At 31.5% G+C, this 20229-nt stretch overlaps 1 protein-coding gene across 7 annotated transcripts in view; it reads right to left on the bottom strand.

The window, feature by feature from the left end:
• The window catches only part of LOC121125239 (uncharacterized), an 86434-nt gene that overhangs the window by 49192 nt on the left and 17013 nt on the right, over positions 1–20229 (bottom strand). Inside the window, exons 1-5 of one of the 7 annotated variants that reach the window (XM_071891291.1) lie at positions 15991–16455; positions 15869–15928; positions 14923–15771; positions 14476–14860; positions 12196–12607 (exon numbers count right to left, since the gene is read on the bottom strand). In XM_071891291.1, coding sequence (XP_071747392.1) covers positions 12196–12235 — 40 coding nt within the window. In that variant the 5' untranslated portion in view covers positions 12236–12607; positions 14476–14860; positions 14923–15771; positions 15869–15928; positions 15991–16455. The other 6 variants (XM_071891289.1, XM_071891290.1, XM_040720391.2 and 3 more) reach the window with 6 other exon arrangements.

Here is a 20229-nt window from a genome sequence, read left to right as displayed (position 1 = left end):
GCTGATCCATATAAACTCTTTCAGGGGGGAAGATTCCTAAAGTTTAAAGTAGGATGTGTGTGGCTAGAACTTATTATTGTGCGTTGTACCTATCATTTATTTTATTTTATTTTTTATATTATTAAATTCTAGCTATGAGTGTGAAGAATAGCTTTAAAGATAGCTAGGATCGTTGAATGGTAAAAAAAGATCGGAACAATAAAATAAAAAGACTTTAAGGGGGGGGAGGGGAAGTCTGATTAGGCAATCAGTCATACGACCGATCCAACACTAATGATTCTTCATTGATGAGAATGAGTAGGGAGAATAAAATAATCATTAGTGCATGAAAGACGAAGATTAACTCTGAGGATTTCTAGTGGATTGAATTATTCCCGGAGTAGAATTGAGGATCGACATCGGAGTCATTCCTAATTATATTTTTGCTTTATACAAAGTGGGGTTTGTGTTTATTTCCTTAATATCAAAAGCTGCTCGCAGCTAAATTAATTAAACGTCAGGAGAGCTTGTCTATTTTCCTTCCAAACATTATTTAAATTGTCCAAGTGACCACTTTAATTCTCGATTGATTTTAATCATTAATTTCTATTTATAATTTAAAAAAAATGAGTTTAAATAAAAGATTAAAAATAACAAATATAACACCGAACCGAGAAGGGAATAATATAATGGATATAGGACCGAGTTTTAACATTACTACTAAAATACATCATACAAATGTATTGAATGTACAAATTGTACATGATATTTGAGATGCAACCCTCTTGTTATGAATGAAGGAGAGGAAATCTTGGCACATCACTGATATATTTTATTTTTTGTTGGTTTTTTTGCATCAAAAGGATTTTTTATGAGGTGCCAATTGTAGAGAGATTCATCTCTATATATGAATATAAATTATGTAGTTTGTCATTGCTAGAATACATATGTACATTACTCATATTTATATCTCTATATTATATATTTGATTGTGTAGGAGTATATAGTATGTACTTAGGGTGAGGATCATATCTAGAGATGTATAAAATATGTCCTAGAAAGAGGACAAATATTATCTATCTCCATGATGCTGTCTTGGACAATAGTCAAATCATAGCGAAATTTACTACATCCATTAATAAGAAGGGTCAATCCCGTCGAAGGTCCTGCACATTGGCCAATGAATTTAAAAAATGGAGAAGATTTAATAGTCTATTCCATTGGGGTGACCACAGAATATCATATGTAAGAGTTCTAAAACTACAGGAAATCTGAATGAGATACATCCACATGTGAAATCTTCTATGTTCGTAAATTTACGGCTCAGTTGCATATTAGGCAGGATGTATTTCTATTTATGAACCGTGGGAAGATGTATAGTTCTGTCATACGTGCACTCGCTGAGTGCCCCTGTCCGTAAATACTTATACTACGGAGTGGTCTATTTAAATATGAACACTTTGAATTTTAAACTTCAATAAGATATAATTTATTAACTAACAATAGAATTTCAACAAAATTAATATCATAAATAGATGTATCGCTGAGCTCTCTTAATCATTAATGTAGCCACCCTTAGCGGCAATGATGGCTTCCAGGCCTTGGTGGAAGACCTGGGTCCCGATGCAGCTGTAGTAATCTGTCATGGCGTCCCAGTACTGCATGACTTTTGCTCTGAGGGTCTTAGTGTTTGGATGACGTACACTGCAGGCCTTCCCCTCGACATGAACCCAAAAGATGTAGTCGAGGGCTTGCCATCAGGGGGGCAAAAGTGATAAAAAGAGTTCAAAAGACTCATTCAAACGAGTCTTGCAAAGGAGGAGATAGGTTTCTTTCGATGCAGGTGTCCAAAATGGCCTCTCCCCCTCACGAGGTTATTTCCATCCACTTTTTGATAGCTCTTTAGACAGTCTGTTGTGAAATCCCAAGATATCTTGTATGGGTCCTTATGGAATTGAGGGTATTGACCTGGGCTGTTTTCTTTCTTTCCTCTGGATCCAGTCTGCCTTTTTTTTATAGAGGCCTTCTTCCTTTGCAATATTTTGGACTTGCTAACGGCGTAAACGGCAGTCTTAGAGACGCCCAACTGCTTGGATTGCGCGATTGGAAATTTGTGGATCACTTTCAAGTGTCATTTTTTCGACTTGTACGTAGTCTAGAAAACTCAGGTTTGTTTTGGTTTGTAACTAATCGATTATGCTTTAATATATCGAAATAGGCATTAATTTTGATACCTCAACCTTCATTAATTATTAAATTAGTAAGTTTTCAAATTTCAATGGCCCACCCGGTATTAGTATCTCTAAATATGAAGAGTCTTTCAAATACGAAGTCAAGCTACTTATCGGCTATTATTTTTTTGGATTACTTTTTGGAACTCCTAAGCTCCAAGGTCCATATTGCAAAAAAAAAAAAAATAATAAGTTTTAAACTAAATATGTTGCAAAAATACCAAGATTCTTTCGACATTTACGGGATTTTTTCGCTCACATAGTGAGCTTCATACCCCTTGAATCAGAATCTCATTAATAAAAAATTAAAACATATTGTTAGTATTTTTAGAAAACATAATCGCCCTTAAAGCCATTTAAGGCTGTTAGTTTATATATCTATATTATTACATATTTGATTGACATAGTAGGTATGTATATTAGGGTTTGTTATTGTGGAGCCTTAAGTGAAATATATACATATTTATTAAATGTGGCGCGTCAACACAACAACAATCGCTAATAAATATCCATAAAATTTGAAATTCTCAATTTATTTTTTTCATCTCATAAATGCATACAGTCTTATATTTTATAACATATTTCAGTCAATTGTAAGCCTTTTGTTCATTTTTTTTGGAATGGATTAAAGTACCCAAGAATATTCACTATCTTTTAAAACTTTCATTTCCTTTAATTGTGACAAGGAATTTGGGAAAACTTTAAATGCAGTTTGTATCCCACACAATGAATGAATCAGAACATTTTATTAACATAAATGGAACATAATTACTAGTTTAAGAATGGAAATAGTAAATATAAGGCAGACTCAATTTTGGAGAATAAACATTCTAACTTGCTTTAATGTTGACAAGCAACATAATATGAATTATTTACATATTTTTTTCCTACAAATAATCAGTTTTTCAGTCAGAAAAAATTGTGAATATGTATTTGTGATTTTTCAACTTCTTGTGGTTTTATATAATAATTAATATTTATATATATATATATATACCTAGATTAATCCAATTATTTGGATCACCTGGTGAGACAAACACGCAAATACATAGGATATAAATGATTGTAATTATAATACGGAAAATTAAATTAACCTCTTATTTTTATTTGTAAGTTAATGCGGTAAAAAGCACAGTAGGGCTTAGGTATTATGAGAACCATTCACTTACACACAAAACTTATCAACGATTTTGTCCTGAATAAAATAGAAATTAAAAAAACGAAAAAGAACCTGGTAATAGAGAAGAGAGCAGCTTCCCTGTCACACATTTTATTAGATAAGCTGCTAGCAGTCGTGAGAAGAAGGAAATAAACACAAATTCCACTCTTCATATAGTAGGACATATTGGCTAGAATGACCCCGATGTCGTTCATCAATTCTACTCAAAGTACAACAAGGTTTAGCGCTTATAACCAGTATTCGAAGTTCATTGAAATTAGTCAATATACAACAAGGCTAGTCATTTATTTTTTTTACTAGCGCAGGCGACCTCGTGCAGATCCAGCTTTGCCATTGTAAGTATACTTGGCACTGGCCTCATGCTTGGCTCTCCTCGAAATATAGAAATCGCATTGGCTCAGGTACGGGCTGTTTGCAGGCCAAAAATTTGGGTTCCAAAACATCCTGCTCTGTTTGGCTGTGTGGTCCTGTGCACTGTCCTGTTGGAAGGTATAATTTCTTCCTTGGGCTACTTCATCCACGGAATGCAGATTAAAAGTGATAACCAGATTCACTAAAATGGTAAATCTGGATCCGCACGAGGTCACCCAGCCAATGATTCTGAAGCCGTGTACCCGAGGTGATCAAGAGAGGCGGATCTCATTATGAATCTATATTAAATGTAGCTTTCAAATAACAAAACATTTATGGTTTTATCTCATCATATTTGTTCGTTATAAGCCATTAAAGAGTTTCCCAATTTAGCTAGATCACCCTTTATTTGAGGGCAAAAGTTCCCGTACCAAAAATTCCAGGAATAGAAATAGTGAAAATATATAAATGTACGAAAAATGGACACTTTTTATACTATATACTCATATTTCAGAAGATGTAGCGTGAAATGAACAACAAGGGCAGTAGATTCTTTTTCATTTCTTATCTCAACAAGAGAAACTTTCTTAGTTAAAATAGGAACAATAAAAAATAAAAAGTAGCAGTAGAATAATAATAATTTTACAAGAACTGCTTCTCTATGAATACCAGATGTTACCTTTAATTCCACGAAAATGATGAAATATTCAAGTACAGTATGGATCCCTACGTGTTATATTCCAACATAAGTATGTACACAATACAGGTAATCCTTGGTTTACGAACAAATTTCTCCTTTTGGTGAAGATTTGCTCCTTATTCATACATAAATAACTCAAATAATGTTGTATCCCATGCGTCATATTTAAGTAATGCTCAAAGCTACTGTTTCGACAGAATATTTTAAAACAAGTGATAAAAAGTGTTGTATTTTAAATATAACTTATGAATAATGGCTGTATTTTCAAAGAGGAAAAAATGGAAGCCAAGATAATTATTGTGCTGGAAAGGCTAACGCGCCAGAAGACCCCAACCGTGAATGCCAAGGACGCCGTGTTTAGTATTAAAAAGCGATTTAAACCCAACGAACAGTTGCTCGAAAATCTGGGAAAGGTTTGAAACAAACAGTAAGAACATAGGTCATGATTAAGTGTGTCAAAATCCGCCTTCCTATAAATCATTTGAGGACGATACACGGTATGGACAGCAAGATGAATATGAAAGAGGTTACGCTCCAAAGAGGTAGAAACCTCTCATAACGACGGTTACGAAGGAGAACAAGTTATCTAGAGCCAATTTTCTTCTCCAACAAGCCTCACGAGTCTGTTATATCTTTGGAGTCAGCCATCAAGACTGCATGGCTAACTTGTCACAAGACTGCATCTGTAAGGTTTGTGTGGCCTTCCCAAAGAGGGTGAATACTAAATTGAGGCTGAGGGAGGCATATTGAAAAAAAAATGTGTATTTCAGTTATAACTCATTGTTACTAAGCTTAATTTTGTTCTCACTGTGTTCACAAATTAGTTTTTAATAAAGTTTGAAAAATAATCTTGAGTGTAAACTTTAAATTGACGCAGTTAATGATCTTTTTCATTGTTTATTCATTTATTGTATCTTGCAACCTTTCTCCCTCGAAAATCAAACTAACGTTTGCTAATAACTCTTTTCAACTATGACATTGTTATTCAATAACTTTTGAGAATGGTTTAGAATTTAAGTACAAAAGTTAATTCGAATGCAACCAATCATGAACGTTCAGAACACTAATTTAAGGAGTTAAAGAAATAGAAAAATCAATTGCAGGCAACAAAATTCAGAGTTTATTTTAAAGTATTGTCGTATTAATTTCATTTGATGATCCTATTATGTGTGCCTTACTTAGTTCTTAAAATCTGAGCAAATAGTCAATTCTTAACAATTACTAATGAGTTAACTTAGGGGTTTGAGCGATTTTTTCAGCCAAAATGAGCGCTAAAATTTTGATAAATGAGTACCCAAATTATGAAAATCGAGCAATTTATGTACAAAGAAAAATACAGTTTTAAAATGATTATTTAAAGTAATTAGTTTTTTATTTATGTATTTGTCATGATTTATTGGGTAATTTTGCTATATTATATTAACTAATTAAGATTTTAGAAACATTTTATTTTGTTAATTTTTGTCATCGATCAGTATTGATAGTTTTATAGATACTAAAAGACCATTTAACGTCCACATTAGTAGTTGGAGCAAATTTGAAATTTCTGATATCTTGAGGAGTCTTGTTAGACGGAGGCATCTCATCATAACTACCACTGATTATACGTATAACCTTTTCCATAATTGGAAGATCAAGATTTTGCAATATGGCGCAAAAGTATTCATCCTTTGTTGCAAGATTCAAGGGGGATTATTCAAATCTAAATTTGGTGTCAAATGTCCCCTTTTTTCCTTTAAAAAGAAAGATGGGGTCTTGTATTTTGTCCCCACCCAATGAAAGAAGATTTTTGCAGCTGAATTTTTACGGTAAAACATCATCAAAGCTGCTGTGTAGTCTAACTAGAATCCAAATTTTCTCTATTTATTTCATCGCAGTAAACAAAACAACAGCAATTTGTATCCAAAAAAGGCAAAATAATGTGTATTAAAATACCAAAGTTTGGTGATTGGACAATAGGGGACGTCCCCTATTTGACATGATCTGAGTAAAACAAAACTTTTAATATCATTATGAAACAAAAATAAAACTTGTTTTATTGTTTATGAGAAAAAGAAGTTACATTGTCGCATCTTGTGTTATAATATTTGTGATTTCAAATGGAGATGTTTTTAAACCAAACCTAAATCCCCCCCATTCTCCAGTTAAGAGCCACTGGTCTAAAACTAAACCAAAGGCTACATAGAAGAATATGTAAATTATTAGCAATTCTATGGTGAAGATGATAAGTGTGTAATATATGTGTAAGAAGATCCTTTTATGAATTTGTAGGTTATAATTTAGGCTTGGTTTCTTTAGCTTCCATATAGACTATCAAGACATATTATGAGAGAAAAAAATGTGTTACCTAACATTCAACGTATAAAATCTACCAGATAAGTTTTTGGATTGCGTATCTGCCCATTATAGTAGAATATATATATATATATAATACTGGATCACGAGTAAATAAGGGGCACGGTTGCATAAAATGGGCGGCATTCTCACCTTGGTTATGAGACAAAAGCCATTTTATTGTCATAATATGTCTCGACAGGGTATTTGATATTTATAAAAATCCAACCTAAATTAAAATAAAATTTTGCCTTATACAGCCCATTCCTACTATAAGCCTGAATGCCCTAGTCTCAGGTAAGACTGGTTCTTGGTCCTTTTGGAATGTTGTCAATAAAATTAAGCGAGGCATTTATTTTTAGTACTAATTAATCAAACATCAACATACTATTCAGGACAGGGCCTAAGCTGGCTAACAAAAAATCCCCAAGGGATTTTATTGTCACCTGTCGATTCCCTCGTCTGACTTAATGCGTCGTGTTTATTTCATAATTTATTATTTTTGATAAATAAACGAAGGAATGAGTTATTCTATCCTTATGCTCCGTTTCCAAAAGAACAGGAATACAGTCCTCCTCGTATATATATATATTTATATAAATTACCCTGCTTATTACTACTTTAAAGAAATTTTTGCTATAATATAGAAATACAAATGAAAAGCTACGCCTTTAATAAAATATTACTGAGCAATATTATAATACATTATGGAATAAAATACTGAGGAGGATTTTAAAATTATGAAATATATATTTACTTAAAAAATATGGAGAAATAATATGACAATGATAGTCTGGGAGTACTTAAGAGATAAATAGCAGTTGGTATGATTGACTTATTTGCCTAACTACCAAATGATTTCGGTCCTTCTTTCTGTTTCTTTTTGGAAGAAAAATTGTGTGATACAATAAAGATAACGATGTAAGGTGAGATGTGAGATGTATATTAAGTAGAGACCAAGTAGTTCACAACGAGGAATATTTTATGAGGTACCACAAGTAAGAGAGAATTAGAAAAAAAAATCATTTAAAACGATAACTTTTCAAAAATCAACAACGCGATGGTCTTCCCCATAAACGTTCCAAGTGTCACATTTAACATAAATACTCTTCCAGCCCCTCAGCAAGTGCATAAACAAGAGAGGGAGAAGGGGTGCCCCCCCCTTTAATTAAGAAGGAAGTTAGTATAAAAGAAAAGTGAAAATATGTTATGGATCCATGATTTTGCATGATGAATTTATTTTGTTTGAATTAATATGAATTTCTTAGCTGTTGAGTAATCATGGTGTAGCTATCATGAATGTCTTAGCTCTTGAGTAATAAGAGCGTCAGACATTTATACAAAAAAAAAGTATACGATTATAAAATTAAAAACTTGAAATGAAATATTTGATTTTTTTTTACTAAAATTATTAATTGATAAGAATTCTCTGGTGCGTTACAAAGCTTTTTCAATTTTCTTTCTTTCATAAAAACAACTTTGTAACTTAAATCATTATTCAAATCTCATTCAATATTGTGTCTCTCCTCATTTAGGACTTCAAACTACAATTTCGTCCAGTTTTGTCCTGGTCCGGTCCAGTTCAGTCCTTTGGATTAGTGAAAAATGATAAGGTCCTTTATGACGTCACTCAACTTTATTTCTTATTTTTCAATCCGTTCTAATACTGACTTCTGAAGGACTGACGGTTCTGAGGACCATTCCTAAGACTGGACAGGACCGAATGAAGAAGGACGGACACAAAATTACTTCTACGTAAATAATAGTAGTTTCTAATTAAATGGTATTAGACGAAGAAATTGTTACTAATAAATAAAAAATGAACCTGTGATGTACAAGTTGCAACTCAAAAAGGAGATGAATAATTTTAATAATTTAGAGTACTTTTTTTGGGGATACCCCAAAAATTGAAAATTCTGTGTATGGGGGATATCTTAATGATATAATTTTTGAATTGTATATATTTGAATTCATATATATTATATAGCATTATAAAGTTCAAATGCCATCAATTATATTACTAGTACTCAAATACTCAATAACTAAATCCTTCTAATAGATCAAAATACATAAAAGTTATCAAATCCGTGGAAAGGTAGTTGGTAGATAAAAAAACTGAAGTTATAATTGAATAAAACATATTTAGACGTACAAATGGTAACTTGTACAAACAGCTTGCACTTATACACCGCGAAATACACTTTACTAAAGCAATCAAAAGAAAAAAATAATGGATTTATTTTTAATACATCTATTATAATATATAATTTTTGAAAATCAGAAGGTCAAAAACATGAACATATTCACAAATGCCTTTTTAATTACGATGGTTTTTAAATTAACTGTTTTTAATGGCATACAAAGAACTGTAGTTACCCCGTCATTCGTTGTTTTTTAGCCTGAATAAAAAACCAATGATACGAAAAGAATAAAAATAATAATTAAGGACCAGATGATGAAGAAACTGTGAATTTTTTCTTTCTTTTTTTTAAAGAAAAACAAAAAAATAAATGGACTTTATTAAAATATACTTTGCAAAAAGAAGGGAAAATGAGGTAATTTGAGGTACTTTTTTTCCACAGCGAATTTTTACTCATTCCTGGAGTGGTAAACATATGTAAGTATGTAGGCCGTGAGGCATATAAATTAGTGTTGATACTCGGTATGATATTTGAATGATTTTTTCTGTTCCGATCTGTTCGAATATTTCGATTCAGACTGTGGTTTTCAAACAGTGGTATGAAATTTATTTTCTAAAGAAAAAGTAATTCTTTTTTTGCTGTAGGATTGACTTTTGTGTTGAGCAAACTTCTTATTTTTTTCCCCAAAAATTCGCCAAAATATTGATGGAGTATACGTAAGTATTATTTTATTTCAACTACTTTCTCTGACTTGGGAATTGTCTTGTAAGTCAATATACAAAACATATATTTTCTTGTCTAGGAGCGACAGTGAATCGAACTTACGCACATTAGGTTTAAGAGTATAATTTCTCCCATTGCTTCATATCCTATTTCTTACAAAAAGGTTCTTCCAGGCCGAACATGGAGATTATTAGTTCTGTCTTACACACATTATAAAAAGTGTTTGAAATCCTAAGTTTTTTTAGCGTGCTAGTTTTTTTTTTTTTTGATGGAATCTTGAACAATTTTTTATATGTTTTCCAATGCGGGTATCATTAACAACTGTTTTTTAATTCTTGAAGAGTTAATATCTAAGGCTAATTGCTCCTATGACCATTAAAGATTCAAACTAACATTAAGTATTTGTTGGAGAATTATAAGTGTATGTCCTTGTTGTACTCGGAGTAGAATTAAGGATAGACATTCAAGTAATTACCAGGGGCGTCCGCAAGGGATGGAATGGAGGGGCTGAAGGCCCCCCCAAATTAAGATATTTTTGCTTTTGACTAGAATTTTTTTTTTAGTGTGAAATTTTTTTTCACCGAATATAGGGGTAAATTTTTATTTTTGAAAGGATTATTTTCTTTTCAATGTGGCAAATTATGCAGCAATGCAAAAAATTGAATATTTCAAATTTTTTAAATTAAATTTTTTGTGAATAGCTGTGGATTTTTGAAAATTTTATGAATAGAATTTTTGAAAAAAAATTCCCAAAAAATTTAATTTTTTGTAAATAGCCATGGATTTTTTTTCAAGAAAATTCCAAAAACCAAGCCCTCCTCTCTTCTCAAAAAAAAAAATATATATTATATAACTCTACAGCCTATTTCCTTGTATGATATGGAATGGGACTTGTGTTTATTTCTTTCATATAACAACATCACCCAGCTACATACATTGATGTAACATCATGATAGCGAAGCTGCACTTCCCTCAAACATTCTTCCAATGTTCATGTTGGATAACTTATTTTTTTACATACTCTAAATCCTTACGATTTACAACACTACCTTTTTTGATTTTCCAATTTATAAGTTTGTTAGTCCTTGTTGGACTCGGAGGTGAATTAAGGATCGAAAATGAACTGCCTATGTCCTACCTAAATACAAAGTAGGATTATTATTTATTTGTTTCATCTCACATCTGATCACTTCATTTAACGTCATGATAGCGTAGCTGCTCTCCTCTAAGACCCCTAGTTATGACGGGCTTAGATTGTACAGACCGAACCCCAACACTAATAGAAATGTACTCTTTCATATAGCAATTAATTTTAGGTATGTATAGCATTACTGAAAATTGTACCTTTTAAAAAAATCTTTTTGTTATTTTTAGCTTCAAAAATTAACAAATAATTAATCAACTTTAAGGACAGGCAGTTAATAATAAAAACATAAGTCATAACCATTCATCACTTATTTACATACATACTATACTAGTATACTAGTGTTAAGACTCGGTACAAAACCGAATTACTTAATCGGTTCGGCCTTAATCTTTTTTTTTCTATCAACACTATTTGTAAAGTCCATTTCGTCGTTTGAAACCATGGATCGAAAGGAAAATTATGGACCAATAGTTGTTAGACAGTAGGGGATAGCTAGTGTTGAGACATCAAATTTCTTCTTCAATTTGGTCTTAAATAATTTTTGTAGGCCGATTTGGAGAGATACTATGACTCAGACCGCAATCTTACGCCATAAACCGAAATATAATTGTTTTCAAATCGTGAAATGAGGATTTTTGGTCACAATCTATTAACCGGTTTTCTCACAAATCCTTATTTATGAGGTGCACAAATATAATTTGTGTAAGACATTTAAATTCATATAACTTTATTGTCGGTTAATGTTCACAATTTTGGAACACAATTGTTACAAAATGGGCAACTTGGTTCATAAGGTCAGTTGAACAATGCAGTTTCTTTGATAGTTTACCTAGACTGACCGCTTAATATAGGTTTAACGATATGTGAAAAAATGGTTGAAAAAATATAAACCAATTAAGACAAGGAAATATATTAATAATTTTCGTTTTACAAATACGTCAATTTGAGCAGATAAGAGTTAATATCAATTGGCTAATCTTATTTGATAGGATTTTTGAACGAAACACAGCATTAATATATATATATATATGTTGTGTACAAGTTGTATAAGCAAATTGTACAAGATGCACAAAAAAAAAAAAAATGAAGGATTTACAGAACTTGTGATGAGGATAATACAATAATTGAATATCACATGGATGATCGATAATTAATTGTGTAATTTTTGAATATTTTAATAAAATTACTGAAAAAATTACCAAAATAACATAATGAATCCTAAATTTTAATACATCAAAATTATATTATATTATCAATGTAATGTTAGTAATTAGAGTGTCCAATGTTGTAATCGAATAATGAATTTTAAGACGAAGGAATTAAAACTTTTACAATTTGCTTATACTAATTGCACTTTATACGAAACATATAAAAATAGGTCAATTCATATCACACCAAATGTAACTTACCTGATAGCAATAAAATGAGTTTTGAAAACAGTGGAGTCATTTTTGAAGGGGTGCTTCGTTTTCTTCTTAATAGGAACACACTTAATGCGGAAACAACAGTTGTTGAAGAAAATAATAGTTCTATATGCTTACACAATAGCTATCTTTGACTGAGAGAACTACACTCTCTTCGTTGCAAGGATGAAATGACGAAAGTCTTGGTGAATATGGATAGAAGTTGTAATTGACTAATTATGATTATTTTTTTATTCTTTAAGGAATTACAAAATTACACTCTTATGTAAAAAAAAAAACACACGAAAAAAAAACCACCTCCCGGCAGCCTTTTCCTTCTTCTTATAACTGGTGTCTTCTTCTACCGATGATTGCTTGGTTCTTGTGTAGAAACAGAGAGGTATTGGTCAGATCCTTCCTACAAAAGAAAAGAAAATATAGTATATTGTACATATTATATTCTCATAATGTCCAGATGACGACAAACTTTCAAACATATTATACACACTGGATGAAATTTTCTTAGGATGTCTTTCCCAAGGATTATTTTCATGTATGTAGAGTAGGAGGGGGGTGGGGTACTGGGGACAATTCAGTTGCAACACTTACCATTTTAAGATCAATTACTCGAAGCAAGTCAGCTGGCTTAGACTCGTCACATTTTAACACATCATATACATCTAAAATCAGAGGTCTACAAGGGTGGACTAGAGGGGGTGTAGCCCCCTCCAAAAAAAAAAGGATTTTCTTTTCTTTTTACTAAATTTTTTTTTTGTTCAGGATGAAAACATTTTACGCAAAAATAGGAGTGAAAATTTATTTTTTAAAGATTAATTTTCTTAAAAGAAGGGCATTTGAACTTTTTTGTGAATAGCTATGGATTTTTGAAAAAAAAAAATATATTTCCAAAAATATATTTCTCTAAGCCCCCCAAAAAAAAAGAAAAAAAAAAACTTGACAATCCATCTATTTTTTGAATTTATTTAAAAGTTATAATTAGTGTTGTGTGGGTCCTTATTTAGAACCAAACCAAGGACCAAAGTCCTGTCCACCTCCATTTGTCGGTACTTACAAAAGTTAAAATCAATACTTGGATCCATATTGCATTATAATGAAAATAAGAATATTTTTTGTAGGATATTGTACATATATTATTTGGCTTGATACACCATCGACATTTTTTGGATATTCTAAGATTAGACTTTACAGAGTCGAATAAAAAGTACCGACACAATACTAGTAATGATATCAATCCAAATAGCATTTAAATTCAACTTGTTCAATGTTGCAACTCTCTCTATGCTCAGTGAGGATTTGAATTTGAGTTAGAAATTAAGGAAATTTGAAAAAAATATTATTTTGACATAAAAAATTACTATTATATTTCAACAATTTTATACCCTCGATGATGGAAATTTATTAACTAAGCTGTTGTATAGCGTATTATTAAATATTATGATTAAAATAAGTTTTTTTGTTTTTTTTAATCAGCCAATTGGTTAGCGAGATATTAGACTTTAAAAAAAAAACACTTATTTGCGCTCAATTATTAATACATTAATTATCGATTTTAGTGGTCATACTTTTGATAAAAGTTTGATTTTGGTATCAAATTATATGTTGTTTTTTTTTTGTGAGGAACATTAATTTGATGTTATAATAAGTGTAAAACTAAGGAGAAGAAATAATTTTGAATGTTTTTACTATTTGAGGCTTGAAAAATATATAATTTGATAGCAAAATTATAGTTTTATCAAAAATAATTCATTAAAGTTTTTCAATATGTGATCTCCATCTAATGGTTAAAACATGATATCTAGTTCATATCTTGCAAACCAGTGTTCCAATTTAATCTTTTAATGTGTCATTTTAACTGCAAATATGCCATTTTTTAATATAATTCAACCATGAGTATATTGTATTTATTAAAATATAATGAAAGTACCCAGTATTGAATAATTACATTTCAATAAATTAAAATCAGATGACGATGTAATAAGGTTTACGTTATTGATATTAATAACAATAAATCAATATTATCAATTGGGAAAATTCACACCATTAAAAGTCTTCCGAGCTCTGCTACGTCTAAAAAAACATGTTTGAAGTGAAGTAAAATGATATATACAATTAAAATAGAATAAACAGCTGAAAGGAACACTGCAGTAATTGTTGCAACCTTTCCCTTTCCCCTTTATAATATGTGTAACAATATCTCCAATTGTTTCTCAATAAGTGAAATTGGAATTTGATGAAATTATGTCAACTACAGATTAGCAAAATTACCAATAGTTGAAATGATATCAGTTTCTGGGAAAACAATGAAAACTGACCTCATTATCACAAAAATAATTAACTTTGAAATTTCACCCCTTAAAGTCAGATTTTATCCAATATTTCGAAGAAAAGTTGATTAAAATGATCTATTTCGTAGCACAATAATCTGCATTACGAGGGTTGTTGAAAAGTCCGTGCAAAGTCTGAGAGATAGTACTACTTGCGCGTATCGAGTTTATCTTTATTTTATAGCATCTTTTGGAAGAACGCACACCAAATTTCAGTCAGATCGGTCTATTTCTTTCTGTTTGGCATTCGTTTGAATCGAGGAATCGGCCGGAAAGAAAATGGGGCCTGTCCTTTGGGTTTGCAAGGAATAATCCTCATCGACTTTCTAAAAAAGGGTAAAACTATTATAGATGCATATTATTCATCGCGATTGGACTGTTAACAAACCTAGCTCCAAGAAAAACGCCTACGATTGGTCCACAAAGAAAAGTCATTTTCCATTACAACAATTTACTAGCTCACACATCAGCAGCTGTGGTCGCAAAATTAATGAAAAATGGTTCCAACTCGAGATGTCCATAGCACTATCAAACTCATACACTTTCACTTTTCTGTCATGCATCATTTTATCAATGATTTCAGGAGTAGTAACCTCAACAGTGCGTCCATAAAGTTCAGCTTCACTTGTGCACATATGGGCACTATGAAAATTTTGAAAACACTTATAAGCTGTTCTAATTGAAGGTGCAGATTCTCCATAATGTTTAAGAAGCTTCTTTTTAGTGACTTGAGGCGTTGTCTCTCATAAAATAATGTTTAATCAAGACACAAAATTATTTTTCGTCCATTAATTGAAAATCACACACCTCCTCGATTCAAACGAATGCTAAACAGAGAGAAATTGACCGATCTGTCTGAAAGTTGGAGTGGGGTCTTCCAAAATATGCTACTAACTAAACATAACCTCGATACGCACCAGTAGTACCATCTCTTGGACTTTGCACGGAATTTTCAAACGACCCTTGCATTTACGTCTAAAGAACCAAACCGACCCGGACTGGAGAAAATGTGGCTCGCTCCTATATTTACATATTATGTGTAAGAAGAGTAGAAAGGCCAGTTCTCTAGTTACCAACCCCTAAGACTGCTGTTAAAACAATGCATTTTTCATGTAGTATATAAATTAATATGTTGTTAAATGTTCTTCATGATTACATATTAAATCTAATCTCACTCTTCAAATCATGAACTACCAACCAACCAACGAACCTATGGTTGTTGTAGGTATGTTATATGCTAAGGATTAATATTAATTAATATAAAAAGGGCATCGTTGTAGTGTACCAATGTAATAGTAAGTCTGTAACTTTTTTTATTTTAGTGAATTAATTACCATAACTTTCATTTTTGTTTTTTTCTTCTGAAAGTACAACATTGTACATATTTTGATTGCCTTAATGAATGAAGAACACGAGCAAAAAGATTATTTCCTTCTTAGTCGATGTATCTACATACCGGGTGGTCCAGAATGAATTTGTGCGTACCAAAGCTGTAAACCAAACTTGGCAAAACAAAGATCACATAATCAATGTCTGTTCAAGGTAAGGTTTTTGAGGCACATTTTTGTCCACTATGAGGTGTCATGTGTACTTTTTTTTTTATTTTCTTTTAATTGTTCACATTGAGTTGTACTTATAAAGTGTAAGTATACATTACAGAATTACATTTTACTCCATCTGACCTAGGAGTTGTCTTTAAAATCCATGTACATAAAGTATGTTTCCTTCTCTAGGAACGACTGAGGCACGAACCTACGGACATTGAGTTTAACATAATAAATTATCCCGAGTGTGTTGTTCATTGAACTACGTCGTTGCGTATGCTTGAACATGCCTCCATTTATTTGCCCTCTTAACTGAATTAACAAGAAAAATTCTGTAAATGAAATAAAAAACTGCAACCCTCATGTGGAAAAATGAAATAAATGTTAAAATGATGTCATATGATAAAAAACAACATTTTGAGTGGGAAAGAGTATATCAGTACGACATGAAGTCTTCTCGAGCTAACAGGGGCGTTTTAGCACTTTGCTTTAAATCTAAAGTGTGTACTAGTTGCAAGTCTGTAAAAAGGCGTCTCCGCTAAGTTGTTCAGAACAAAGGCAAGTACATTGAATGAGATATTGGCAAACGTGTTTACTTATATTAATTTGTCAAAAAAAAGAGGCAGAAAGTAGCACAGCCTTACAGCAAAATAATAATGATAATATAATTTCATATAATATATGGGTATGTTACCATAGAGATAATAATAAATATGCATATTATCACTATGTATGCTACTCAAATAGAGGGCGCTGTAAAAAAAAATTGTATGACCACATAGTTTTCTAAAAAAAAAATTACCTTAATCTGTGCATAATTTAATTTTTTAATGGACGTCTAATTCTGAACCATCCTGTAGAAATGTTGTTTTATCAAGTCATTAAGAGCGGAAGGAAAGTAGAAACCCCTCTCCTGATCTGAATTCTCGGTATGCTAGCTAGCCACTACCACAAAGGGAATTATTATTCCATGAATTATATGATGTGACCAACATTCCAAGCATAAATTACGACAAAAAAGAGGTTAATATATTTTGACTAAACATTAATAACATGTACAATATTTATTTATATATATATATAGTTTAACCTTCAAATTAAACCAAACCAAAACGGCTATAAATTATAGTGTGTAGGGGGAAATTGGAGACGCTTAGTGTGTTATTTATCCAATGATAATTAACATCCATACCTCAAATGAGTTCCTTTTTGTCCTTGATTTAATTTACAAAGATAACTCTTTTTTTTAAATACATGGATTTTTGAAAACAACATCGAAATGACATGAGCAATTTTTTTTTAAAAGAACATCCATATCTGCAAGATGGCGCAGATGTAACAATTTTTCGTAATGGTTAAATAAGTATACAAACTACTAACAAACACAAAGTGGTGACACTCTCCTTGGTTATGTAAACAAACCACAAACGAGTTAACAACACGCATGCGCCATTGGCTGATCTTATTGATAATTAGAGATGGGATTTGTGTGAGAGCGCAAGGAGGAGGATTTGGTATTACTGAATTAGGGCTCTTATTAATACCAAATGATATTAATATATGATTTGGGGGATGGAAAAAGATAGGTGAGGATTCTTCTTTTAGAGGGAGATGTTAACACTTCCACAGATTATTAAATTATGAACAAAAAAGAATAAAGAGCACACGTTTTTCCTTTTATAATCGCTATGATTAGTTGTTAACCCATCTTCATAGATATTATATGTAACTAGTAGAAGTTCCCTGCGTTGCAGGCCTGAATAGAGGTGAATAATAACAAAGAATGAAGGTAGAAAGTTTCTACCAAATTTAATCAGAATAAACGGGTTTTTAGATTAGGCTGAAGTAAAATCATGAACTACACACTCTCGTGAATGTATTCGGATGTCAAAATTAGACTGACAAATAAAAGAACTTTAGCCTCTAATATCTATTGAAATTAATCTCTAACTTTATTATTTATATTTACATTATACGTATTAAAAATATGTTAATACATCATTTTATATCCGTAGTTACATGGTTTAAACAATACAATAACTACTACATTTGCAAGGATCATATATTTTTATCCTCTTTAATTGATTCAAAATTAAATGAATTGTAAAAAGATTTTTAGTACTCAGTTATTAGTTTTGATTTAATTCAAAAATCACACTTTTTTCCTTTGCCATACATTTTTATTCAATACAGGCTCTTAGAAAGACCGTTAATAGGACTTTTCTTTACTTTTTGACAAAACTCTGGCCCTTTCGACAGAATTGTTATTCTTATAGATGTCACATTTACAAATAAAATAAAGTGACAAATAACTACTTACTTTTTTAAGGAAAAACAAATTTGATAATTTAAAAAATTTGAAAAACAAATTCGAAGAAATGCTGTATAACAAAGGGATATAAAATTTTTAATACAGGGAATTTTAAATTCCACAATTGTGACGACAACAAAAAAAATCACAAAAAAACCTTTTTTTTCAACAAATTTGACCACAAGCTATAACAACGGAGGGAGTTACCCACCCTACCACCTATAGTCAAAGTTTTTAGTATTGTTCCATTTTAAAACCATAGAAAATTCCTCCGAGCTATCTCTTTTTAAACTTCGTATGACGTTATTGAAAACTCAAATGAGGTCATAAATAATTCATATGTGTAATCGGTCTAGACCGATGTTTTGGAACGGAAATAGACAGAATTGTTCTTTTGGATTTTTAGTGGAACAATCCAACAAAAATCGTAACAGTATCAAACCGGTCTTGGATTTCTAGAGCAAAACCCAACGCTAGTATAAACGAGTGTGGTCTGAAAAGTTTCCAAGCCAAAAAGATTGTGATTTTTTTTTTTTTTTTTTGACATAGTCTCCTTGTAACTCACCACACTTCTCCCAGTGATACTTCCATCTCTATAACCCATCCGAATAGTGCTTTGCATTTTTCTCTTCCAAATAAGCTTATACTATTTAGACTGAATTTTTCTTTGGGATGTATAATCGTGTATTCAAATTTCAACTACATTAGTTAATCGGTGCTTAGACTACACCAAATAGAGGTGTACTCGATTTGTCCATTTTCACAAAAAAATCAACTCACTCAAACGACTGTTACGACATAAAAACTGCAGGTCCAAAATGGCTCAAACTTTGGTGAGTAATTGTTAACAGATGCTATATTTAAATGAGTAGCCTTGATGTACGAGTCCTGTCATCTTCACGTTGAGGTTGGAAACTTTTCAGACCACCCTTGTATATAATATGGTATATGTGTGTGTCCTATATAGGTGCCCACACCGTTTGGCCAAAGAGGCTGAAACTTTGCATAGGAGCCTCTTTTAAGCCTGGTCAGGCTAAGACGGGAATGACAATTTTGAGGGACGTCATATAAGGGGAGCTTATTCTATACCCAAAGCACAAAAATAAATTTGGAAACTCAAGGAGACTAGATGATAAATTTTTATGAAAAAAAAAGCAACTCTCTCAAACAACTGTTACAACATAACAATTGCTTGTCCAAAATGGCTGAAACTTTGGTGAGTGACTGTCATCAGATGCTAGATAGATGTGACTAACATTTATTTGCGAGTACTGTAATCTTCATGTAGAGGTCGATAACTTTTCAGACCACCTCGTAGGAACCCATTACAGCTGCGTAATTAGGAACTACTCAGTTTCTAATTACAAAGTAGTGATAGTCACCGTTCTCAATGTATTGCATGAAGAATTGACTTGTACAATCTATACGTACCTACTGTTAGATTTTTCGGTCAAGGATAACAGGATTTGACGACGGAGCAAAACATATGGCTCAATGAAAAGATGTTTTTGTATCAATAATTATAATAGCAATAAGAAGGAAATTTCTCGATTTCTTTTACGCATATAAATAGTACACACATATGTAGAATAATCTACAAATATAATATACATGAAAAAGATAAGAAAGTTATTTATTTGAACAACAATAATAACTACAACAAAAAAATAGCTTTAATTTATTTCATCATCAAAGAAGAAATCGATAAAATATGTGGATAAATATTAATATATTAAATACTGGGAGTAGTATCTGGCTTTGTCCGAAGTAATTAGGCGTTGGCTAAAAGACAAATTTTGCATTATGAATATAGAAGATAACTCCCCCAAGAAATCCTTAG

Source organism: Lepeophtheirus salmonis, chromosome 10 (genome assembly GCF_016086655.4).
Source record: "Lepeophtheirus salmonis chromosome 10, UVic_Lsal_1.4, whole genome shotgun sequence".
NCBI lineage: Eukaryota > Metazoa > Arthropoda > Copepoda > Siphonostomatoida > Caligidae > Lepeophtheirus > Lepeophtheirus salmonis.
Note: the sequence above shows the minus strand (reverse complement) of the source record. Positions and strands in the feature narration are given on the sequence as shown.